This window comes from Cydia strobilella, chromosome 18 (genome assembly GCF_947568885.1).
Source record: "Cydia strobilella chromosome 18, ilCydStro3.1, whole genome shotgun sequence".
Classification (NCBI taxonomy): domain Eukaryota; kingdom Metazoa; phylum Arthropoda; class Insecta; order Lepidoptera; family Tortricidae; genus Cydia; species Cydia strobilella.
This window is the reverse complement of record NC_086058.1, coordinates 14,018,258-14,046,021: the sequence shown is the minus strand read 5'-3', so window position 1 is coordinate 14,046,021 and position 27,764 is coordinate 14,018,258. Positions and strand designations below refer to the sequence as shown.

Below are 27,764 nucleotides of genomic sequence, written 5' to 3'. Positions count from 1 at the left end.
CTAACAGATGTGTGCGAATTTTTTCATCCCTTCCCTCAACGCCTTAAGGGCCTCCGATGCCTGTTAAGATCAATTCTTACAGGTATATGTTGCTATACGCCACCCTTATGGCGTTGAGGGAAGGGATGGAAAAATTCGCACGCATCTGGTAGGTCTCCGTGGCTCAATTGGCAGAAGCGATTGGTCGCAGGTTCGAGTCTTGCCGGAGGTGTACATTTTAAATAACAGCGTATATGTCAATGTTGTCACTGTCTCATGGTACGGGTAAAGGTCGTATCAAAATGAGATGAAAACCAAACCACATCAAATTGTTAAAACAAAATTGTGACGTTCCACGGGTAAAGGTACCATATTATATGGCGGCTGTCGCTTACGTCGCACAGCACCGCATCACATATCAGTGAAAGAACATGTGTCAAAATCATATAAAAATAATAAAAACAAATAATATACCTACCTATTTTTTGGTATTTTTATACATTTTCATCGATAGATGGCAGTAAATTTACTGTGACTACAAAATTTACTATGACAGTAACCTTCTATCCTATATAATCTCTTTGATGATGCTATCTGTCAGTGTCAAAATTGACATTTCTTCAACCAAAAACGTCAGTTTTGAACCTGACAGATTAGTATCATATTGGAAACAGATCTAATAGCTAAATCTCGAATTGGTCGACTTTAGTCGGTAGATGTAACATTGTTAATTAGATACTTAAATGAAATGTTCATGTTCTAGATTGATATTAATATTCCCTGAAAGCGCGCACCCTCGACACGTGTAAGTTTGATAAGCTACTTGGCAATTTATCAAGGTTAGGTACAGTCGCCATCAGATATATCGGAGCGGCCGAGGTGCCATATATATATAAAATAAAATAAAAAAAGTAAAATATCTTTATTTCAGAACATTCAAAATTCCATACAATATTGTTAGTACCATCGTTATAGCTACGTGTTAGTAAATATTTACATTAAAAATAAAAACAAAACTTTTAACAATAAAATCAAAATCCAATCAATTTAAATAATGAATACAATAATAATAATTAATATGTCAGATTCAAAATGATATAGACTAGAATAATAATTAGAATGTCAAAAATTTACCATTTTCTCTTAATTTAAATTCATATAAATAATGATTTCATGTCAAAAGAGCAACAGATACATATGCAGTGGCGTACGTAGCGTGAACTAATCTAGCCGTGCATGCGGTGCATGGGCGAAATCGCATCTGCGAGGCCCTTTTCTTTCACTGTGCTCGAAGGGGCCTCGCGCGAGGCCCACCTTGGAGCGCGAGGCCGTGGGCGACGGCTCACTCTGCCCACGCCTAGCTACGCCACTGTGAACATGCAATGCACTGTAGCGGCTATACAATCGAGGCGTGCCCAGATATTTGTGAGCGCCTTGGCCGCTTCGATATATCTGACGGCGACTGTACTTGTAGAGTCAGACCGAGTTAACTCTGAATGGGGTTACCCTCATCTGGCAGAATATTATTTAAATCATTTTACGGTTTAGACTCACTTGTTGTCACTTGTTGTCTTGTCACTTGTCAGTTGTCTTGTGTTGTTTATGCCCGCCTACAACGATAGCGCAAGACCTCCCCCAACCGGCTTTCTGGGCGCGCGCGCAGCGAGCGACGCGGCGCGCGGCAGCGGCAGTACGCAATACACGGTCGTCGTGAACGCTGCTCGCACTATTAGTGCTTGAGAAAGGAGACCTAGGCTTTCCGAAATATGTTGCACGAGTGACTAAAACAAGTGAGTCTAAACCGTAAAATGATTTTATGTTAGTGTCTCACAACAGTTTAAATTCGAGAATATTATTTGTCGGAAATACACTTCGCATAACACGTATCGCAGAAAACTTTTAGTCGAATGATACTTTCACATAAATATATACTTGCCATAATAGTCACTTCGCATAATATTCATTTGGCAGATTTTTCTAAGTGGGTTAGGTTAGGGTTTTCTGACAAATAATATTATGCGAAACGAAATTCTGCAAAGTACTATTATGCGAAAAGCAGTATGCCAAAAGTATTTGTGCCAAACGATATTTCTACCAAGTAACATTATGCAATACAAAAATATGTCAAATTTGCATTCTTTAAATGGCATTTGCAATGAGCATGAGTGTGGCAATGTGATGTAGTATAATAATATCCATCAATCGCCAAATCGCGTTGGTGAATGAAATACACCCGTTCTGTATTTCCTTATAGGACTGTCTAAATAACATAACACACTCAAGCACAATACTATATTACAATATCTGAGTACAATATTAAAAATACAATATTAATATTAAACATTTGTATGGACTTTGTTTTTCGCTCTAAGTCTTTCAATGATATAAATCGTGTAAACATACTTTCTAAAATGTTGGTATCCAAAGAGGAAAATGGGGACTACGTTTGTATGGAAAAGCGGCGGTTCTTAAGAGGAAAGCCTCTTAAGAATGTAGTATTACGATGGCACCACTGTATAGAATCACAAGTTAATACGGAATAAATTAGTTTAAGTTTACTCACTAACTGAAACTTTACCCCAGCCGCGGCCCCTTGTCGAAATACGTGTATCTAGTCTTACCCACGAGCGTCATGTTTACCTTATGTCCCAAGTGTCCCAACGTCGTCATTAGCGCTTGTCTAATGTAAACAACAACATTGCCACTAAACGCTTAGCAAACGTTATACAATTATACGCTGGTTTAGTAGTTAGAATATGTACTGCTTTAAGCAAGCTTACTTGATAATTGACAGTATAAGTATTAGTACGGGGTCCCTTTGTTTGACATAACATAATTATTGAAAGTCATAATGTCATATTATCATTAGTCATAATTCTGAAAGCGTTCACTTTTTAGGATTTTCCTCGGGTTATCCCATAGATAGGTTAGGTTAGGTTAGGTTTGTTTTATGGCAATCCTGAAAAGTTACGTGTTTCTGAGAAAAACCAATTTATGACTAATGATTATGACTTTCAATAATTATGTCAAACAATAGAGACCCACTGCCTTTAAGCAAGTTTGTGAATCCGTGTTCTGTAGACGTCGCTATCCCCCATGGCTACTACATTAAAAAAAAATTATCGAACCTGCTCAAAAAACTACATGAGGATCGTTTGAGAAATGAGACATGTAGAGGATAAACACATTCACAAGGATTCGAACCCAGGACCTCCAGCTGACACATTGTCACTATCAACTAGGTTAGAAACGCTTGATCTGGGTGCGTAGATAACATGCCAATCGTTAACGCTCCGTAACTTAGCGCAGTTATCTCTATCACTCTCCCATATTAGACCGACAGAGACAGTAGCGTTTCGTTCGCTACGGAGCGTAAGTGATTCGCATCTTATCTACGCACCCTGATCAAAATAAACGTTTCGATAGAAATTCTAACCTAGTTGGTAGTGACAATGTGTCAGCTGGAGGTCCTGGGTTTGAATCTAAGTGAAGGCATATGTATACTTGTGTGATTGACACAAATATTTGTTACTGAAAATCAACTGATCATCATTCTAACCTACTAAACGCTTAGCAAACGTTATACAATTATACGCAGGTTTAGCAACTGCTAATTATTAGGGCGTGTACTGCTTTGAGTTAACTGTGTAATTATATGCTGTCAATAGCTAGGTACATAATGAGTGATTCTCAAAATAGTGGCATCTTAACCTGTCATTGAGTTTTTGAATGGAATGTATGCTTATTTTCTCTTTTTCATATGATACAAAAATATGTATAGATAAACAAAAACAATGTTTATCGAGGCCAAGTCATTATTTTTATTTAAATTAAATACTTATTAAAAAAAAAAAGAGTACCAGTTTTTACTGTAACCTGTCTTGTCCAAACGCATCGCTGTTCCAGTTTTAGTTCTTTAGATTTTATAAGCACCAATTAATGTAACAAATATATCATGCTATATAACAACAAGAATAATACCTTTAGTTTTTTTATAGCACTGGTCTTTTATATATTTTTTATACAACAAAATTTGCGCACGAAGTTTGTCCAGCGATATTTTCACTGTAACCTGTACATCCGTGGTAATGCATCTCACTCACACATAGAAAAACATATTAAGATCATAATCCCTGCAAAACATGCCGCCAGTATCGAACTACCCGTCGTAGTAAACTTTCGTGCCTGAGGTGTCGTAGTTTTGTGGATAAAACTAATTGAAGGAAGGAATCCGGAGTTTGTAACATGTATGTTAACTTTAACTTACCTTAATTATTTTATCATTTTGGTATGGAGCCTTTTTTGCTTATACCATTTTAATGTTGTAATAAGTAATACTGATTGATACTAAAAATGAGCAATGCGTATGATTAACGGTTTTAGAGATAAAATAAATAAACGTATACTTTTCACTCTAACCTGTGTAACTTTAACCTGTAATCAAAGTACAGGTTAAAGTGATCATAGACAGGTTAAAGAGCCCCATGTACAATGGATGGATGTTAATGGGACGCTTGCCAGGGGAAAATATTTTTTCACCACACCAGCTGGTAAAGGCACTCTTGATTGTTCAAAAACTGATAAGAAAGTTGCATTTTATCCACATGTTAGGCAAAGGCAAGCAAATTTTCAGACAGTCGCAAATCACGGAAGAGATAGTATGTTATCTCCATTTTGTGAGATGAAATTGCATAATTTAAGAAGTACTCTTTCGGACAATATCTTAAACGAAGATCCAGAAAACCAAACTGAATTACCGCTAGATAGTGACAGTTGCGATTCTGATTTCAATATATTTTAATTGTCATTGAACAATAGGTACGTACAATAATTTATGGATAGTTGAGTTCTTAAGTTTGCCATATACTCGTATGTTACATATCATTGTAATGTAACATTATGAGCAATTATTTTTTGTTTCTTAAATTAAAGACGCTCGTCGTTGCCTTCCTGTTGATTAGTTATAGTTCTGTTATAAAATTACAGACTAAAAAAACTGAAGACGATGGTTGAGACGTTTTCATTTGATTTCATAATACCATTTCAATCATCATTTACCTATTAGAAATTATAAGAACAAGAACACTTGATTCACTTGAGAAGTAATTTAGAGTTCTTTGTATTAGTTATATCACAGGTTATATATATGATTTTGTGTAGGCTAAATCATAGCCTTTATTTGTAATTGCAAAATTTATTTCGATTGTATATTTTGGTACATCAAACAGTTTAATTTGATTATACATAAATATTCTCATTAAAATTTCTCATGGCTTTAGCGGCAATTGTAGTCCATTATCATAGAGAAATAATTAAGCTTAGACTCAGAAGCCTAAGTGTTCACTCCATACATGGATAAAAAGCCATTTATTAATAAGTTTTAAGCACCCTTTTCCAAAACTTATTTGTAAACTTAAACTTAATAAGTACTCTCCTATTAAGTTTTAAGCAAGTTTCGAACTTATTAATAAAACGTTTTACCATACCTCCTAACCCAAACAACCTTATATTACTTATTATAAACGATTGTGATACTGAGGTTGTGAAATATATAGTAATGCCTTTTAGGTTCATAGACATAAGCATAACAAAAATTAACTAATTTCTTGAACATAATTGGTATTGTTATCATAACTATGCCGCATATATTTTTGGTATAAACTAATTAAAATCAGAGCACTTTCAGATTTGGCTTAGCTACGATCATAACGATGGTTGTAAAAATATTTCAAAAATATATTGATTAATTGATAACCGTTTTATTTTATTTTCCATACAACTCTCTTTAACCTGTCTAATGTCACTTTCACCTGTACCTTCAAATCTTTAACAGGCTATAACTTTTACATTTGTATGACTTTTTCGATGCCTTTCGAAAAAATGCTAAAAGTGATACTTTAATAATATTTTTCCATCCTTAAAATGTAAAAAAAGTAAAAATAAAAAAAAGGTTTCACTTTAACCTGTCGATGCCACTATTTTGAGAATCACTCCAATACAGCAGCAGTAACGATGGTGCAGTCTGAATCCGAATGTACTTTTAGAGCGTTTTCATCCGCTATCCGATATCCGATATCGGATGTCGGAAGAAAGTAAAATGTAAGATATATGTGTTTCTCTGTAATATAATATGTGATATGTGTGTTTAATATTATGTAACTTTATAATTTAATGTGTATATTATCTTTGAATATTTTGTATTTTTGTTTGACATGTAAATGAGATGTACATTTATCAATAAATCATCTGAAATCTGTATTTATTTATGCATTTAATAAATATTGATTACTAAGAAACGATAAATAATGCAACAAAGGCGGACTTAATGCCAACGGCACTCTCCTGCAGCTGTTTTTGTCATAGGCGCCTTCCGACATCCGATGTCGGAGCCCCCCGTCAGCTGTCGGATCGATATTATTTGTTTGTGTGCGTATGTGTAGGCATAATGTTTGTTGTAGTGTGCGTGACCGCTAAAGCCGGCGCCGCGACTACGCGGATGTAGGATCCTACATCCGATATCGAATCGGATCGGATAATGTGAAAACGCTCTTATTCATCTTGTTCTACCCCGGTTGATTCTTGTTCGTACTAAGTATTTGAGGTTGCAGTTTAGCTTTTTCTATGCGAATGAAGGGTTAAAGCTATTACCCTTTGACGGCCAAAGACGTCAATTGACCCGCGCGGCTTCATCTCAATATCAACCTTCGTGCATCCCTACAAGGTTCAAGATGGCGCCCCGCGGATGATAGGCGAGGATCAAAGCTTTATGGTAAACATCCTTTCGATTAATAGCATCATTTCTCTCTGCGAGGACACGAACGGTCAGACTGTACTAAGAGCCCGATTCCCATTTAACACCTTGTTACGGTTTTGATATTATTTTGATGGGGGTTTTCAGAAAAAATAAAATGAGAAAAAACCGGGTTCCGTACTTTTTAGTATTTGTTGTTATACTCGTAGCGGCAACAGAAATACATCATCTGTGAAAATTTCAGCTGTCTAGCTATCACGGTTCATGAGATACAGGATACAGGTGACAGACAGACGGACAGTGGAGTCTTAGTAATAGGGTCAAAAACGGGACCCTTTGGGTACGGAACCCTAAAAATGGTACCATTTACTTTTTATCGAAAAAACATCAACTTTTGGGGTATATAGACCCAGAATCAAGAATACTATTGAATGAGACAAAGAAAAAGTGTCCCCAGTTTTTCATACAAATGTTAGTTTTGGTCCATACATAATGTATATGTAAATGCGTTACAAAACTGTCATTTTTTAGGGACATTTTTTTTTCTTTTTAGTCGATAGTCTTCGTGATTCTGAGTAGAAATAACCCAAAAGTTGATGATATTTAGAAAAAAAGTTAATAGCACACTTTTTTGTGAAAATGCGCTGATACGACATTGAAGATCGGTAATTATGTCAAACAAAGGGCTGCACGTGACATGCGCGTCAATTCGTCAATCGTCAAGGTCATATCAAAACCATAACAAATTGTAAAATTTGAATTGACCTCCAGGAGAGGGCAGTCTCAACCGGAAATGGCTCGCTGAGAGCTTTCTTAGCTTAGAGCTTATTTTCAAGATGCTGTAATTATTAGCGTCCTTAAGCTCAAGTGAAATAAATTGAAATAAGGGAAAAATAATAGATTTATAAAAAAATTACTCATATGAATCCATATATAAGTATATAATATATAAGTATGTATATTAATCCATTATAAAAAAAAATTTAAATACTACGTCGGTGGCAAACAAGCATACGGCCCGCCTGATGTTAAGCAGTCTCCGTAGCCTATGTACGCCTGCAACTCCAGAGGAGTTACATGCGCGTTGCCGACCCTAACACTCCTCTCCCTCGAGCTCTGGCAACCTTACTCACCGGCAGGAACACAACACTATTAGTAGGGTCTAGTGTTATTTGGCTGCGGTTTTCTGTAAGGTGGAGGTACCTCCCCAGTTGGGCTCTGCTCTAGATCTGGAATGACATCCGCTGTCCTGTGCCCTACCACACAAAGCGAGATGTCATTCACAGTGCCCATACCTCTCTTTTGGACGTAGTTTAAGGACATACCCGGGTCCAAGGGATGGATGGGGGGGGGGGGATTATAAAGTATCGTAAAATGGGGTAAGTAGGGTCAAAACACACATTCAAACCTCGATAAAAGATTATTTTTATCCACGCAAGCCAGCTAAACGAGAACCTCTTTCTCTTTTTGCTGTAGGATCTCTACTCTCTCTTCCAGCACAGCATTATACTTTTGTAATTATTTTAGAGCGGTACTGTCATAGTAAATTTTGTAACCCCAGTAAACTCACTGCCATCTGTCGACACTCTTTAAAACTAAAAATAATTATTTATAAAAATACGATAAAATGTATTTAAATATGGATAAATGTTTTTTTTTATTTACATTAATTATTTTTATGATTTTGACCCATGTTCCTTCACTGATATGCATTAAAATTGTTAAATAACAAACGAAACCGTCAACGCCATCTATACGGGCAAAAGCTAGTAGCGCCCTCTGAACGAGAATCAAATTTTCTTGATTTTCGAGGCACGTTTTTTCCTTAGACTGTATCCATCTATTACGCAGTTATATCTATCTTTGTTTGTAGTAATTGTACATCGTCATATTCAAAAATTATTTACAATTATAAAATTAATAATACATTTATAAATATTAAGAAATTGAAATGTCATTAAACAATTACATTAAATAAATTTTAAGGTTTCGACATATTTAGTCATTCGTCTAGGAATTCTTTCACCGAGTAATTTTTTTTTTTTTGTGCAAAACGTTTTGAGTTCGCGTGTGAAACATCGTTCAGTATCAGTACTAAAGTTTTGTATTGCCTCAGGTAATTTATTATATTTTTTTATATTCCTAATTATTTTGACTGTTTACCTTTCTATTTATAGAAAGAAAACACAATGATTTTTTACTGTTTTATTTTCTTTTGATTATTTATTAACGTACATTATTTTATTATATAGATATTATTATTATGTTATTATTCTTTTTTTAATTTTATCCGACATGTAAAATATAATGTACATTTTCAATAAGAAATAAAGGTGGAACTCTTTATTTACATAAAAGATATATACAGTGCTACTACGTAAACATGAGAAATAAATTAATCTAATCTAATGTTAATTCTTAAATTCGTGCGGCTATATTCCATGGTGTTACCACTGTAATAAATGATAAAAACCTGACAACAGTTAATGGGATTATTTATGGTAATCCCCCGCACATGACTTAACTTACATGATAACATTGGTCATAAAATAATCTCTCATATTATCAGTTATGATAAAAATGTGTAGGCAACACACATAACGCGATTACCTAATTATTATTTCCTTTTAATAACAAAACTTCCGTGAGACACAGACATATTAAATATAAAAATAACGGGTCACTTACGTATTTTAAACACTTACGACGACGACGACTCACGACTTAAAATACGTGAGTGACCCGTTATTAATATATTTAATATTATTAGGGTTCCGTACCCAAACGGTAAAAACGGGACCCTATTACTAAGACTCCGCTGTCCGTCTGTCCGTCTGTCCGTCTGTCTGTCACCAGGCTGTACCTCATTAACCTTGATAGCTTGATAGTTGAAATTTTCACAGATGATGTATTTCTGTTGCCATTATAACAACAAATACTAAACAGTACGGAACCCTCGATGGGCGAGTCCGACTCGCACTTGTCCGGTTTTTTGTTTGATCTTCTATGCACAATGATCTGGGTTGTGTGGATGAAGAAAAAGAAGAAGAACCCTTACTTTTGTCCTACGCGTGCCAAAAACGTTTTTTGCCTATGTATATACATAGCCTAAGTCGCTTATTAGTCTTAAACGCCAATTTCCTAATTATCATTATTTATGCCTTTATCTTTGTTAAACCGATCCGCATTAGGTCTAAAACTGTTTGAGTTATATCGCTTTAGGTCTCAAACACATTTGGACTACGGAAGAGTGTCATTTGACAGAGCTTGGATAGGTGCGACGACCAGCGAAGCGAGGAGGTGTGTCAGGTGACCTGCGACCATAAAAGTGCCAGAACCGACATATTTTATTGTACTATATTGATTTACATTACATTAAAATAAGAAAAGTTATCCAAATTATGCGAAACAGACAACCTATCAGGAAAATAAGATTCAATCTTTGAAGTAAACGCGAACACAAACGCAAACAAACAATAAACACAACGCAACGCAAACGCGAGTATATGCATTACGCTATTTAAATATCAATTTTAGGCAAAACGTGAAAATGCCACTTTGAGAGTTATGCACTTCATCGTATCAGGCAGTCCACTATATGACTACATAGACAAAAAGCGAAATAGTCTAAAAGGCAAACTACATAGTCTTAATGCCACTGGAGACTGAAGTTTAGGCAAAACGCGACCAAGCCATAAAACGTTCTAGGCACGCGGAAATAAAACGGTAAACTTATCTCATAGATAGATAACATCAATTATAAAATAGATACCTTCAAGGCTCACCTATTTGGTATTCAGCGTCAAGGCTGACCGTCTTCACCTCCCGACACCCGGATTCAATATTTTAATTTGTATTTAAGTATGTTGTGGCTATTAGCAGGGTTTTTCGCAGTTGTATTAATATTGTTATATTTCTACGGAACGCGGACTTTCAGTTACTGGGCGAAGCGAGGGGTCAAGCATGATGCTCCCGTTCCGTTCTTTGGCACCGCAAAACGACATTTCCTCCAGCAGATATCTATACCTGACATTTACCATGAGATGTACCAGAAGTATCCCAGCGAAAGATTCGTCGGATACTACCACATGACTACCCCGATGCTGATTCTAAGGGATCCCGAATTGGTTAAACATCTTTTAGTGTCTGATTTCAACCACTTCTCCTCCAGAAACTTGTTCCCACTTGACAAACATCCTGAACCGCTTTTGACAAATCTGGTTACCTGTGAAGGCGATCTCTGGAAGTTGTTGAGACAGAGGATGACTCCCGCATATTCGACCGGCAAATTGAAAGCTATGTTTCCCCTGATCGTGGCGAGGGCTGAGAAGCTGCAACGAGTGGCGGCCGAGGCGGCGGCGAGCGGCGCAGAGGTCGACGTGCGGGACCTCATGGCGCGCTACACCACCGACTTCATCGGTGCCTGCGGCTTCGGAATCGACACCGACTCACTCAACGATAAGAACTCCATGTTCAGATGGCTGGGTCAACGCATATTCAGACAAGAAAGAAGAGACATGATTATAGCCATCCTTAAATATGCCATGCCGAGTTTGATGACAAGTTTTAACTTCTTTGCACCAGAGATCGAAAAAATTATGAAAAAGTTGGTAAAAACCATAATGACGGAACGGAATTATAAGAACTCGGGCAGGAATGATTTCATTGACTCCCTTTTGGATTTGAAAGAGAAAGGGAAAATGATAGGCGAATCAGTGGTGCACCAGAAAGCTGATGGAACTCCCTGTTTGGCTGAGATTGAGATGGATGAGGATATTATGATGGCCCAAGTGTTCGTGTTCTTCGCCGCCGGGTTCGAGACGTCCTCCGCGGTGACCAGCTACACGCTGCACGAGCTGGCGCACCATCCTGACCACCAGAGGAGGTGTCAGAAGGAAATTGACGCAGTGCTCGCGCGTTATGATAATAAATTATCTTATGACGCCGTCAAGGAGATGAAGTTTTTGGAAATGTGTTTCAGGTAGGAGATAATGAGTGTGTCCCAGTTTTCGACTGTAGTGAACCTAGACTTATATTGACCGGGATATAGACCGTGATTTTACCTTTTGAATTGTTTATGAGCCCCCGATATTTCGACGCAGTCTAATAAGTCTAGCGAAAGTAACCGTGAATCATTCAAAGCTCTTGTAGTGAACCTATTTTTTTTATAGGTTACGTGTTTGAAAATGTGTATAATGTGGGTATGTTTCTTCGTTATTTCAAGTATTTCAACTCAATAGTCGAGAGTCAGTGGACCTTTTAGTTTACGAGTATTAAAGTTTACGGGTTTAAAAGTTTACAGTGGAGACGTTGGTACAATCTGCAGAGATTCATTAATCATCTTTGGGAAGAAATATTATCATAGTATGCCTTTTTATGCGTTCTTCAAATCTTAAGATAGCTATACAATCCATTTATGATTCATCATTCATTCATTTTTAAATACAATGTTTATCTATTGATTTATAACAGATAATGATTTATATTTTCAGAGAAGGCATGAGGCTATTCCCCTCCGTCCCCTCTTTGCAACGCATGTGCGTGAAACCCTACACTATCCCGGGCACGGACGTGACGATCGACCCCGGGGTCAACATCATTGTCCCGGTCAAGTCGCTGCATATGGACCCCCAGTACTTCCAGGACCCGGAAGAGTTCCGTCCGGAACGGTTCCACCCGGACAATGTTTCCGCCATAGACAAGTATACATATCTGCCCTTCGGGACCGGACCGAGAGCTTGTATTGGTGAGGTTTTCTGTATATTACTTAAATATATATTTTTTAACTAAGTTAAATATGATAATAATTTTCCTAATTTTAACCGACATCAAATCGTTATTTAAGTCATTAAAAGGGTAAATAATATTTCAAAATAAAGATTTTAAAGTGTTTGACTTTTGCGTGTGCGGTACACGCTGCATAAGCCAGAATAGTCTACCTATACGCAAAAAGCGAGCGTGTAACACAACACGCAGATAAAACGTTAATCTAATAATCGTTATTGTTGTAACGTGTAACTTAATAGAAGTAGTTGATAAATTTAAATACTTAGGCCTAACTATAGATAAACACATTAATTGGAAAATACACATAGATACAGTATGTAATAGACTACGGTCTATATTATGTAAAATTATTAGTTTAAAAAATATAGTTAATAATAAAATATTACGAATGTTATACCATGCACTGGCTGACGCTGTTATTGGATACGGGTTAATAGCTTATGGACGCACCTTCAAAACTTATTTGGATAAAATATTAAACTTACAACTACGATTGATAAAAAATATAATAGACAAAAAAACTAGAGCAAACTGTAGTAACGATTACACGATCTTATTTAAGAAATTGAACATCCTGCCAGTGCATGATAAAGTTAAGTACTTAATAGCAACTGATCAATTTAAAAATCCCGAATTCAAAACTCCGCGAGTATACACCCGAGCGTCGAGGGGGTTAAAACGTCGTAAATACGTGGAACCAACCGCTAGCAACTACTATGGTAAAAGGACGCGCAAGTATATCACACCGCGAATAATGAACAATTTATCAATAGAAGACGAGTGTGCTAGTAAAAACATCTTTAAATCAAAAATTAAGAAGTTGCTATTGGGTACAACGCATGACTAAATATATAAGATAGGTAAATATTGTATATAAATAAATATGCTTTATTGCACCAAAAACATACATTTTACATACATGTAAAACTACAAATAAATTCTTAAAGAATAACAACAACATATATACCTACAACTTACACTGTTAATGTAATATAAAAGTATTAACCTTAGTAATATAAGTTAATCATTAAATTTAGATTAAGGTACTAACATTGAAAATGAGTGCACCATTTCGCCGTTAAACGCAAGTTTGGCGAAACTTGTAGGTATAAGTTTAAAATGTGTTATACTTTTTTGAAAATAAATTTAAAAAAAAAAAAAAAAATATAAAAAAGCATATACCAAATAAATAATATTGGGAATCGAATATTTAACTAACTAATATGGCTCAACGACCCAAAAAGGGTCTTGGCCTCCGAAACGAGAACACTCCACTTTTCCCGATACTGCGCCGTTTCCTACCAATTATCGGCTTGAAGCTGTCGCAGATCCGCTTCTACACTGTCTCCCCAGCGGTATCTGGGCCGACCTACCGGGCGGCCGCCAGTCGGTCTTCCCAAGTACGCCCTTTTGGCAGCCCGATCCTCTCCCATTCTTAATAGGTGACCAAACCAGCGAAGTCTGTGGGAATATTCCCATTCCTTCATAACAATTGATTGATTCATTATATCGAATATTTCCATTTAATTAATTAACAAGTATTTTTTTATTTGGCAGGCGAGCGTCTTGGCTACATGCAGTCGCTGGCCGGTCTGGCTGCCCTGCTGAGCCACTTCAACGTGGCTCCCAGCATCAGCACGCGCCGGAAGCTGATCTTGGACACCAAGGTCGTGGTCGTTCAGAGTGTCAAAGGAGGCCTGCCGCTAGCCCTTACCGCCAGGAAAAAGACCCAGTGAAGGCACTAAAGTCTATTATTTTTTTATTCTACATTGTTTTTGGGTGACAATAAACGTCACACTTTTTATTAATTTTGACGTTTGTGGTGTTATTACCACTGGACTAATGAGTTACAACCAAAGAAAACTATAGTTGGACAAGCAAATCTTGTCAGTAAATAAGAACAAAAAAACTATACTCATCCTTTTCTTTTGGGTGCTAGTACTAGTTTAAGACAAAGATAGTATGATTTTCTCTGTCTTTGTTTGAAATGAGACAGTCCTTTGACAAACTATAATATTTAATGTATTTAATTATACGAACGGGTCTTCCGCGATCTATATAAGTCAAAGACCGCGATTTAATTTCATTGTTTTTACCTTAAATTCCGACGATTCAGCTGAGTTTCACCATCTGTGGTCACGGAAAGCCCCGTTCGTATAATTAAATACTTGTTCAAAACGAGAGAGTTTAAAGTGTTATAAATAAAATGAATTATAACCAAGTTTTCCATTTCCACACGCAAATAAACTTGACAGTTATTTATACCAATGTTTTCTTATACAAAACCGCTGCGTACCTAAAAAGTTGACCGTTCAATACGCCGCTTAAAACGTGTTGTTCCAAGGACTCTTTTTTACACATTTTTTTTTTTGTGTCTAACGTACCGGTATTATATAGTTATGAAAATCTGTTTTGCCGTAGGGTATTTCCACGAGCATGTCGGTTACGTTATGCTATTTATCTAATAAGTTATACCCGGGTAAGACCGGACTAGTTTTCGGCGAGTTGGAAAGACGTCACAAAAAATATATTACTTACTAGCTTTTGCCCGCGACTTCGTCTGCGTGGACTTAGTAACCCCAGCTAGAGTAAGAATAGCGCCTGGAGAAAATCTTATAGCAATTATTCAATTTGAGCATATTATGCACACAAATTAGCAGACACTTCATTAATTATATCAATTCCACCCCGCTTTTTACTTTCTTAAGGGATGATTTTCGGGATAAAAACTATCCTATGTCCTTCTCAGGGACTCGACCTATCTCTATGCCAAATTTCATCTAAATCGATTCAGCGGTTTTAGCGTGAAGAGGGAACACACAGACAGACAGACAGACAGACTTTCGCATTTATAATATTAGTATGGATTTTATAAGCATTGTTCGAATTAGGCCGACCGTCTTTTCTTGCAATGTGACCGAAATATTAGTCAGGGAAATAAACTTTAAATGGTTCGAGAACATCACATTATGTCCTACACTATATTTGTGTTTGGAATATAATAGTAAGTACCTACACTATTTTGTGAATGTATGTGTAAAAGGAAGAATTGATTTGAGTGTAACATTTAAAGGAAAATACATTATTGAAACAGAATAAATTTAATTCTTAGGCATATAATTAGATAAAAATTGCTCTTGGATACCACAAATACAGGAAAAATTTAGTAAAATTAATCGTTTTATCTATGCCCTTAAGAGATTAGCCACTACTGTCAATAAAATTACCGCTCTTACGTACACGGTTACGTAGCTTCAGTTATCAGATACGGTCTTCTTTTATGGGGAAACGCAAAAGATATTAGGTTAGGTATAAAGATATTTATTCTCATAAAAGACATACAAGTCACTTACACGAGATTAATATAAGTAAATGTAAGCCTATTACGGTAGCATAAAATTTAAAGTCTTCATATTTCAAAAAAGTGTGTGCGTGTAATCTACGCGCGATTGAAGTAAACCTTCTTTGGCGTTTATCGCTATATTGTCACTTTGACATGTGTCCTATATTATGTACCTGCGCCATACGACTAAATAAATAAATTACTGAAGAACTTTGATCATGATTAGGGGTCATCCATTAATCACATCACACGTTTAGGGGGAGGGAGGGGATCAAGAAAATGTGACATGTTGTGAGGGAGTGTAGGGAGGGGGGGAGTCACAAACTTTGTGACGTCACTCTAACTTCATCAGTAACCGAAAATATATTTAATTTATTTTTTATTCGCTGCACAGTTAAACAACGAGTTTTTGGAACGATAATCGTTTTTATTCGTTCAATTTTATATTTTGTTATAAAATTAGTTATATTTATTTTATAGTTTAAAACGAAATTGCCAAAATACGCTTATGTGGTGACCTCGATTGTCTCATGTGCTCTGTCTAGTCACTAGTCGTTGATTAAATTCTCTGTTGATGGTTGATCTGCAAAGATCGGTGTCAGCACCGGCGTGATTATGAGCTCGTCTTCATATCGCGGGATCGTAAAAGATCGTCGTAACGTCATCGGCTTAGCGAGACACATGGCTGTAACGGCCTGGCCACGACATTGCGTGACTGGCTTCGGCTAAGTTTAAGACCTGAATGGACGCTCGAGTTGGGCGTGCAGCGGGGCGGGGCGTGCGGCGTGCATGTTAAACAAATGCAAACGTATAGGAGCGACCTTAGTGCACGCTGCTCACATCACTTGTGAGCCCGACGCCACGCTGCACGTCCCACCGAACGCTCAGCTTCGAGCGTCCACTCAGGCCTTACATAAGACGCAGCGTAAGACCGTTTTCACATTGTCCGATGTGTCACATGTCGGAAGGAAGTAAAATGTAAGATATGTGTTTCTCGGTATTTATTTATGCATTTAATAAATCATTATTACTAAACAATGATAAATAAGGCAAAAAGGCGGACTTAATGGCAATTGCACTCTCCTGCAGTTGTGTTTGTCATAAGCGCCTTCCGACATGCGATATCGGAAAGGCGCTTCCGATAAATTCAGTCATGTCGGAGCCCCCATCAGCTGTCGGACCGATAATATTTGTTTGTGTGCGTATGTGTAGGCATAAAGCTTGTTGTAGAGTGCGCGACCGCTAAAGACGACGCCCGGGCGCGCCCCCGCGGCCTAACTACGCGGATGTAGGATCCTACATCCGAAATCGGATCGGACAATGTGAAAATGCTATAAGGCTCGACTGCATTACTGTCGCAAATATGTGATTGGACTTGTTAGTCAAACATCAATAGAATGCCTTTAGGGCTTCCTCTTCGCAATTTTTTTTAATGATATAGCAGGCAAACGAACAGACGGATCACCTAATGGTAAGCGATTACCACCGCCCATGAACACCTGCAATCAAAGGGGTTGTAAGTGCGTTGCCGGCCTTTAAAATGGGAGTACGCTCTTTTCTTGAAGGTCGTATCGGACCAGAAATATCACAGTTCATTCTTTAGTTTAGCTGTGCGAGGCAGGAAGTTAAAGGCACTTTCTGTCTGTGTGTCACGCCAGCGAAACACATACGTTTTATTAGCTACATAGTTGGTGTCATGTTGCGTTGATGGCCGCGGCTGTTACTGCGTGCGTTACGGCCGACAATGGACCATTTCTCGGCCGTAACGGCCCGCACGCCCATTCCTGGCCGAATATTGTCATCGCGCTTATGCAATCCCTCCTTTTATTGTTTGGAAGATAGTGAAAGTTTCGATTAAGTATTTATAGCTTTTTGTTGTTTGATTGGGTGGGATTTTATTAGGTTGTAAGAATATTATTACTTTTGTATTTTGTTTGTCTAGGCAAACAGTGTTTTTAGTGAGAAATTTGCATACTTTCATAAAGTTTCGTATAAGTAAATAAATGCAGCAAACATTTATATGTGAGTAGGTACTTGTACTTACCTACCTAATTTATTATATAACAATTATAACTTTTATTAAAATGAGGAGGTCGTATTTATAAAACGGTTTTCCGGTTGTCAAAAAGACGTTTTAAACTTTTTCTTATCTTCCAAGCTACGTTTCATCAATGAGTTAGTTAAGTTAAAAAGTCGTACACTGAGCTGGAAACTACGAAAAGCTGTAATCAGTGGATACGGAGGGTGATTATATCTTGGAATATATTGTTACTTCTTTTACCGGCCTAGCGCCAGGGTCCGCTTTCCTACTCAATATTTTCCACTTTGCCCGGTCTTCGGCATCCTCAAGTGTTAGATTGTTCTCTTTCATGTCCGCTATCATGAAGTCCAGCCAGCGCTTTTAAGGGGCCCACTGACTATCAGTCCGCCGGACGATATCGGCCTGTCAGTTAGAACACAAATTTGTCAGTTCCGAACAACTGACAGGCCGATATCGTCCGGCAGACTGATAGTCAGTGGGCCCCTTTAGGCCTTAATTTATACAGACCAATTCGAACGCGCACCTGACATCGAACCGATATTTGAATCATATTGGAATCATATATCAGCTGTCATTGCGTTGTATTAGTGCTTGCTTGATATCATTCCAATATGATTCAAATATCGCTTTCATGTCAGGTGTTCGCTATAATTGGCCTTTACAACTACATATTCGTTAATAACTGCTTTTACAGTTTTGAATGATTCACGGTTAGTTTCACTAGACATATCAACCGGGATGTAACTGCGTCGAAATATCGGGAGGTCGAAAACAATACAAAAGGCAATCACGGTTCGTATATCGGTCGATGAGTCTAGTGGAATTCTGCTTTTAATTTATTCCAGTCCACACTTGAACGTAAGCCTCTTCTGCAGCAGTCGAGTAACGAGCAATGCTCTAATGAGACAGTTATCCGCTCGCAATTATTTGGAGAGCCGAGTATGGCGGCGAAATTAATAAGCGTAGGTACGATCCACTTGGCTCCGACGTGAATTCAACATGGTTATTACTTAACTAACTTAGCGGTTTCACTCACGTATTTTTAGTCACCCGCGCGACATGTTTCGGAGAGCCTAGAACATGTCGCGCGTGACTAAAAATACGTGAGTGAAACATGGTGAAACCGCTAAGTTAGTTAAGTTAATATGTCTCACGATAGTTTAAATTCGATTATGGTTATTACTGACATCAAATACCTATATAACTCCGTACTCTTTATTTTTAAGTTTGCTTCTAGTTTTAATTTTATATTATTAGTTTTTAGTATTGATCTGTAGTTTTATGAATATCTTGTTTTTATAATAAATATCATACTCCGTACTTATAAGAGGAAAAAACGTCGGAAATCAAGAAAAAAATATTCTCGCACAGATGGTGCTACCACCAATACTAACCTTTGACCTATTCTCGTTTAGGTGGCGTTGCTGGTTTCGTTTGTTATTTAACAATTTTAACACATATCAGTGAAGGAACATGGGTCAAAATCATATAAAAATTATAAATACAAATAAATAAATCAATTGTCCATATATATATACATATATACTATATACATGTTTTTAATATTTTTGTTTTAGTTTTAATCGTGTTTCGATAGATGGCATTAAATTTACTGTGACTACAAAATTTACTATGACAGTACCCTACGAGTACATTCTCTTTGCTGACATATTTGAAATACATTGAATTAAACTTTAACGATTTTGTAGAAGCTAGTACTCGTATAATTCTACTCCGATCCGGTATATAATACACGTTTACGATACTCGAAGTAATTATGGCGGATAATACATAAAGCCGCAATCTTGCGGTGACGAGCGGTTCAAAACTTTAAACGTACCATGTAAGAGGTAAACCGGATGATTTCATATTGAGTAACGCAGCGTGCTACGTAGGCGAACAACACGCGAATGCGAAGCGAAGCGATGCGGCGCGGATTTCTTTTATTTTTTAACACCTGTGTTCCATGCAAATAAATTCTTTGGATTTTTGAAAGAATATTTGCATTGTTTTGTATTGTTGAAGTTCCAGTAGGTTTCCGTCACCTCACAGAATCACCTCACAGAATATCAAAGACCTCGCAGAATCTCAATGGCTTCACAAAATCTCAATGACTTCAGCGCTGATGCCAAGAGTGCCGGTCTCAAGTGGAACATACCAGCATAGCTGCAACGCTACCGATTAATTAATTGAAATTAGTTAATTCTGCTACTTAACGGCCATTAATATTAGGTAATGTTGCTATGAAATTGGAGCACTTTCATGTTAGGTAATGCGATACAAAACAAATTGTCTCTTCTGTTACCAGAAGTTGGGAAGTTTATATAATTTATTAGGCTAAAATCGCCCGCGACCTGATTCGAACTTTAGGATATGTCAAAAATTTTGTAAAGATACGACAAGGATCGGATATCCAATATGTCAGTATCAAAACTGACGTTTCTTCAAACCAAACCGTCACTTCTGACACTTACATATCTGATCCATATCGTATCTTTAGCAAGGCCGCTAGTTTTGGATTGCAACAAAATTGACAAAGTAAAACCAAAATTTCTAGTCTAGTTTTCATTCATTTTAGAATAAACTACCTACGCTTCGGAGTTTTCATCACACGGTAAGACTAAAGTGAGCTATGGAGTTGATATTATTATAAACATTTAATTTTAAAATAATATATATTCTCTTTGCTGACATATTTGAAACACATTGAATTAAACTTTAACGATTTTGTAGAAGCTAGTACTCCTATAATTCTACTCCGATCCGGTATATAATACACGTTTACGATACTCGAAGTAATTATGGCGGATAATACATAAAGCCGCAATCTTGCGGTGACGAGCGGTTCAAAACTTTAAACGTACCATGTAAGAGGTAAACCGGATGATTTCATATTGAGTAACGCAGCGTGCTACGTAGGCGAACAACACGCGAATGCGAAGCGAAGCGATGCGGCGCGGATTTCTTTTATTTTTTAACACCTGTGTTCCATGCAAATAAATTCTTTGGATTTTTGAAAGAATATTTGCATTGTTTTGTATTGTTGAAGTTCCAGTAGGTTTCCGTCACCTCACAGAATCACCTCACAGAATATCAAAGACCTCGCAGAATCTCAATGACTTCACAAAATCTCAATGACTTCAGCGCTGATGCCAAGAGTACCGGTCTCAAGTGGAACATACCAGCATAGCTGCAACGCTACCGATTAATTAATTGAAATTAGTTAATTCTGCCACTTAACGGCCATTAATATTAGGTAGTATTGCTATGAAATTGGAGCACTTTCATGTTAGGTAATGCGATACAAAACAAATTGTCTCTTCTGTTACCAGAAGTTGGGAAGTTTATATAATTTATTAGGCTAAAATCGCCCGCGACCTGATTCGAACTTTAGGATACGTCAAAAATTTTGTAAAGATACGACAAGGATCGGATATCCAATATGTCAGTATCAAAACTGACGTTTCTTCAAACCAAACCGTCACTTCTGACACTTACATATCTGATCCATATCGTATCTATAGGCCGCTAGTTTTGGATTGCAACAAAATTGACAAAGTAAAACCAAAATTTTACTTCGTCTAGTTTTCATTCATTTTAGAATAAACTACCTAACGCTTCGGAGTTTTCATAACACCGTAAGACTAAAGTGAGCTATGGAGTTGATATTATTATAAACATTTAATTTTAAAATAATATATTAATGCAGTGTAAATCTATTATTATTTGTAAAGCTCATCTTATATTAAATTATGAAAATTGTAATTTTGATACATGCATATATTTATATCGCAACAAGATATCAAACAAACAAATAGGTAATAAAGTTCAAATATAAAGAACTATGATATTCTTATATAGTTAAATATCTGGGAGACTTAGAGACTGGACTTGTCCTTCTCGGCTTTCACGAGATTCTATTTTTTATTTATTTATTTTATTTAATTTTATTTAATTTATTTAGAAACAAACAGTCTCTTATATTAATAACTTGTTACAATGTAGGGTAATAGACTTATAGACCTACAGTTTCCTAAAAAATAGTATGAAAACCATGTGACTTATATAAATACTAAATTAAACTAGAAATATAAATTCCAAGTTGTCAAAACAATGTTACAACAATACTCTTTCATTTTAACAAAAATAAAACAAGAATGGGAAAATAAAACAAAAATGGATAAAACTAAAATGGATAAATTGTAAACAAAACAAAAGTGCAATTAAAGTTAATTTTCTAATTAAAGCCTGTTAAAGCCTATTAATACACTTCAAGGTAATTTATTATTGTTATTACATGACTTTATTGATCCAATCCTATAACCGACGGGATAATCTGAAGTTTAGACAGTTTTATGATAAATAAATAATATTTTTTTAGGAAGTAGAAATAAACCATACTTAATAAAATGTCATCCGATCAATCATCCGATTTTGCTGTTCTACAATCTAAAAAAAATCTTTAATCTGCTTTCGTCAGAAAGCGTGTTAAACGAAACAACGAATTTCAATTTAAATTTAAGTCTGGCAACAAATTGAACAAAAATCTAGTCATTTCACGATCCAACGCCTAAAACCTCAGCCAGAATATTAACAACGTGTGAAATTGATTGCATTTTCCAATTCATTGCCGGTAACACAGTACGTGGGAAACATATGGCGGGTCCACACCGACCGCCCAGCTACAATTTGTCAGGCCACTGAAACGACTCAGTTGTAATGGACGTTGCTTGTCACGCCTTAGAAATAACAAAATTTGCAATACATTGCATCTTAGAAAAAACTTTAGTGTACTAAAAATCAAAAAACATTTATTTTAAAAAATCCCTGAACAAATGTTCAGTTTGAGGAGTTTAATTTTTTGCTCCTGTTACAGCCCAGGTAGCAAAATGACGTAAAATGAAGTCAGCGACGTCATAATGACGACATTATAACGTCATTATGACGTCGCTGACGTCATTTGACGTCATTTTGCTACCTGGGAGGCCACACCCGGTATAGCCCAGGAAAGATACGGTTGCACAAAACATTTAACAGATTTAGATGCAGGAATCCTACAAACATTCTACCCGGAAGTAGGTAAATAGGAAAATAAATAATCCCGTTTTTTTATTTCAAACAATAATTGTTATTTATATGTGCAAGCATAATATTTTTGCCTTATCAGTAAAAGCAAAATAAATTGAAATTTATACATGTAAAGCTAATAAATCTACAAATCTGCGGCGCGTGTCATACATATCTAAAGCTAGAAACCAAAGTATAAGTAGTACTTTGTTTAGATGCGTATTTAACAACCTAGAAATAGTAGATTGTTAACCAAGGGATGAAAGGCACTCATTCCTGCCGAGGTATTTTGGCGCTCGAACGCAGTGAGAGCGCCAATATTCCGAGGCTGAAATGATGCGTTTCACCCGAGTTAAACACTCTACTTTTCATTTCGAATACGAGGAAAGTAAAATGCATTTTTTTTTTTAAACATGACCAAGTATAAACTTTCATAGTACTTTTTGTGTATTTTCAGTTAACAATTTAGCCTAAAGTGTCGTAATTTATGTAATAGAGAGTCAAATATCAAAATGGAAATTGTACAACAAATCCATTTGAACTCAAATTTCAATTGCTTATCGTAAAAAAAATTAAAAATCGTACTTCGAACGTAAAATGCTCTAGTGCAGACACGTATCATTTTCTGCGCACCTTTTAGAACAAATATGATCCTTTTTCAGAGCATGAGAAATGAAAATAGATTTCTGATATTGTTTAAATTGCGATTTAGTGTTTATTACAACTATAATGAGGAGCTCTTCAAACTAACCAAATTTTATCAAAATCTAACAAAAAAATTTGATAGCAAAACAAAGGGCTCAAATTAGACAAATAAAAAAAAAAGGTTGTCTGTAAAGTCGGTTTACGGACGATAATATTGCGTGATAACGTCATAAGAAAACATTGATGACAAGGCCGTAACGTTACCATGGAGATTTTTCCACAACGTTACCATGGAGATCTGTCCACAACGTGACACTTTTTCGTGCATGCTACCGGTGCTCATCGTTTATAAGACGTTATCACGTCAAAAAGAATTTTAATAACATAACATCCGTGAGACACAGACATATTAAATATATTAATAGCGGGTCACTCACGCTAGAGGGTGATTTGACAATAATGCCGTAAATGAGGGTAGTTTCTCGTCCCCCCTGTCGCCACCGGCGCCCGCGCCGAGTCACCGGGCGTGGAGGGCTGCGGCCCGCAGTCTGCGCCGGTCCGTCACCGTCAACGCAAGCTCCTTATGACACCCTCGGTACGGAGTGTAACATGTCGAGCGTTTTACGACTCAAAAAAAATTTGCCGACTGGCTGGTCGGTTTGCACCAGACCGTGCACACAAAAACTCCATATTCATGCGCTGGTGTGTCAATTAACTGAATAAATATGTATTGTTTTTCAGTTACGATGGTTCCGAGTGTACATGTAAAATTACTGCGAATCATTCATATGAAGGGTACACGGAGAGAAGAAAGCCCCTACCATAAGTCACGTACAGTGTCAAAACTAACATATGAAGGGTACACGGAAAGAACATGTCTAGTAACTTTAGTAACATTTTAAGTAATCGCAGTTTTAAAATTTGGAACCATGTCAAAATGTATGGTAATTCCGTGACCAGGTCTTTTTTAACTAAAAAAAAGTTGTGTTACATATATTATACAGTGATAGCAAAAGATATAACTAATAGTTCATTAAGAGCATTTTGAGATGAAAATCTCATTTTCCGTAAAATGTGACGACACATGTTCTTTCCGTGTACCCTTCATATACAAATACAAATACAAATTACAATAAGTGCGGCATATTCTGCCTCTATCGGCGTAGAAATATGTATTACTTACAACTAAGTTGCTATACCTACTTGATTATTACTAACATGCATATAATATAATTTAATATTTACATATCCAGTTTTTACAAACCTTATAATTACCTAGGTATTGGCACAATAGTAGTTAAGTCAGGAATCAATTACAATACATTAAAATTATATTACAACAATAAAATAATTAGTTTATTAATAATTAAGGAACTCATTAATCGAATAAAAACACATGTCAAGTAACCAATCAAACATTTTTTTCTGAAATATATTTATATCTAGTGATTTTATGTCATTTGGAATCTTATTATACAATTTAATTGCCATGATATAAACATTACGCTAACGTTTACGTAATTTACTTTCTATACATCTCGCTTGCTCTAATATGCGAGAACGAGCGATATGCATAGTCAAGAGTCAATATATTCTTTATTCAAATAGGCCTAGCAACAAGCACTTTTAAATTATCAAGTAGAAAGTAAGTTACGTTCTCGATAGCGTTTAAAATGTCAGTGCCAAACTGTTGGGAGCGACACATGTCTAGTCACTTTAGTAACATTTTGAGTAATCGTGAATCCTATACGAATTCCGAATTACGATATAGCGTGAGAAACTGGTTTGAGTTTTCTTATTATTCCCTTAGATACAAATAGACAGTTTGCACGTTTTAGCACAGAATAAATAATAGGTAGTAGGTACTATAATAGATACAGAAGGTTCACTCTCTAACAAAACGCGTGTATTACGAGGGATATGAGCGCAAGCGCGAGCAGGCGTCCGTTCCGTAGCGGCGCGCTACTAGGTACTGCTAGACAGTAGACACCAATATTGGTGTGGGCCGCATGTACTTGTAGCGACGCGACGAAATCGCGGAGTCGGCCCGGCCACGACATCGCGCGCCGGCGGCAGCGGCGGCCATAGGTGGGAACGAAAGGTCCGATCGCTGTCTCGCTTCAACCTATGGCCGCCGCTCACCGCTGCCGCCGCCGCGCGATGTCGTGGCCGGGCCGTGAGCCACGCCTGGTTTTAGGCCAGGATTACACTCGTAAGTTTTACTTACGTAAGTAGGGACAAAGCTATTTGCTAGAATGAGATAACGATATTCATATCTCATTCTGTAGTGCTGTGTCCCTGCTTACGTTGTCACGTTACTCCCTCCTCCACGTATATTGGAGGAGTGAGTAACGGAGCTGGGAGTGAGGAGGTAGAAAGGAAAGGATAGATATAACAGGGGTAGGTTCTTTATTTATCGGCTATAGTCTAAATATGACACGCTAACAGATGGTTTAAATTACAAAAAGAATAAAAATACGTTTATAGTTGCGCTAGTAGCACGCGCAAGGCAGGAGCACGCACACGGATAGGCGCGCTGATAGCACGCGCAAGGTGAGGCGCGCTGGTAGCACGCGCACAGTAAGGCGCGCAGATAGCACGCGCAAAGGTAAGGCGCGCAGATAGCACGCGCAAAGGTAAGGCGCGCAGATAGCACGCGCAAGGTGAGGCGCGCTGGTAGCACGCACACAGTAAGGCGCGCAGATAGCACGCGCAAGGGTAAGGCACGCAGATAGCACGCGCAAAGGTAAGGCGCGCAGATAGCACGCGCAAAGGTAAGGCGCGCAGATAGCACGCGCAAAGGTGAGGCGTGCTGGCAGCACGCGCACAGTAAGGCGCGCTGGTAGCACGCGCACGGTAAGGCTCGCTGGGTAAGGCGCGCTGATAGCGCGCGCACGGTAAGGCGCGCTGGGTAAGGCGCGCTGATAAGCACGCTCTTCGAAGAGGCGAGGCGCGGTGACAACACGCGCCTGTTGAGGCGAGTCGCGCCGATAGCGGGCGAGGCGCGGTGACAGCACGCGCCTGTTGAGGCGAGGCGCGCCGATAGCGCGCGCCTAGGAGACGAGGCGCTCCGCTAGAGCAACCGCAAAGCACCACCGGACTTGGGCGCGTGCAGAGAGCGCCAGACTTCGCCAGGAACACAGGTAACTTTTTAAGGAGCGCGAGCGAGGGTTTCTTGATGGTGCGGGGCCTGGCTTGGCCCCGCACGGACCCTTACAACTGACGTTCCTTTATTGGGAACTAGAAGCAAACTGAATTCAGATGTCCGCTGGGCCGCTTATATAGCTAGCGATAACATTTTCTAGAATTATTGTTTACTTTGTTATTATTTTTGAAAATATTTGAAAATATTTGTTCACCAGTAACAATTTTTAGATAAAATTTAGAACAAACTACTTGAAAACTATATGTACAACTTGTATAGTAAAAGTAGTGTACCAATGTCCCGCTAGATGGCGCTGTTCCCTCCGCGTTGTTCTGTACATCGCGGTGTTAAGATTTTTCTTAGATTGTATAAGTAGTCTGTCATGTTTTTGTTTACCAACCTCAATAAACCACCTATTTCGGATGAACAGTTTTGTTTGATTTGTTCATGGTCCTTCGTGTCGCCGGATTCCGGCAGGAATAGTAGTGGAAACGTTTTTGCGTAAATAAAAATAAACAATTCGTCAATTGGACGAATTGTTTAACGCGCACCTATGGGCAGTGGATTGCTGTTCGGGGCGATTTCAGCAAGTACGTGAGGAGCGTACGACTGCATCCAGGCTGCCGACAGAGGGCGCCTTGGAAGGAAGCCTACAACAGCGAGCGAGCAATCTACATCCGTGACGTCACGGAAGGATATGGTGCAAACGTGAACAGCCAGGTGACAAAATCAATGGTCAAACAACTGTGAGTACTTTTACAATTGTTAAAGAAATAACAACCTTTAATCCAGTGTCATAAGGTTCAGTGTTTTCATAGTGGTCAAGTAGTAAAAAAGTGTTGTGCAAATTTGAGCCTTGTGTCTAAGAATTGGAAAACTTTAAAAAATTAATCATCGAATCGAGAATCAAGTCAATTTGAACTTTAAGTGCATTAGCTTATTAACTTAGAATAATTTAGTTTCAGGAAATTAGTTCCGACGGGGAACCTATGCCCGATTTCTGGTA

The 27,764-nt window shown here is 37.6% G+C and overlaps 1 protein-coding gene across 1 annotated transcript; it reads left to right on the top strand.

Annotated features, from left to right (window-relative positions):
- The first annotated feature begins 10,593 nt into the window (after window positions 1–10,593).
- On the top strand, window positions 10,594–14,261 carry LOC134749305 (cytochrome P450 6B2-like). The gene is made up of 3 exons (XM_063684203.1): window positions 10,594–11,711; window positions 12,223–12,481; window positions 14,080–14,261. The coding sequence occupies exons 1-3, from the start codon at window positions 10,594–10,596 to the stop codon at window positions 14,251–14,253; spliced, it is 1,551 nt and encodes a 516-aa protein (XP_063540273.1). The 3' UTR covers window positions 14,254–14,261.
- The last annotated feature ends 13,503 nt before the right edge of the window (window positions 14,262–27,764 follow it).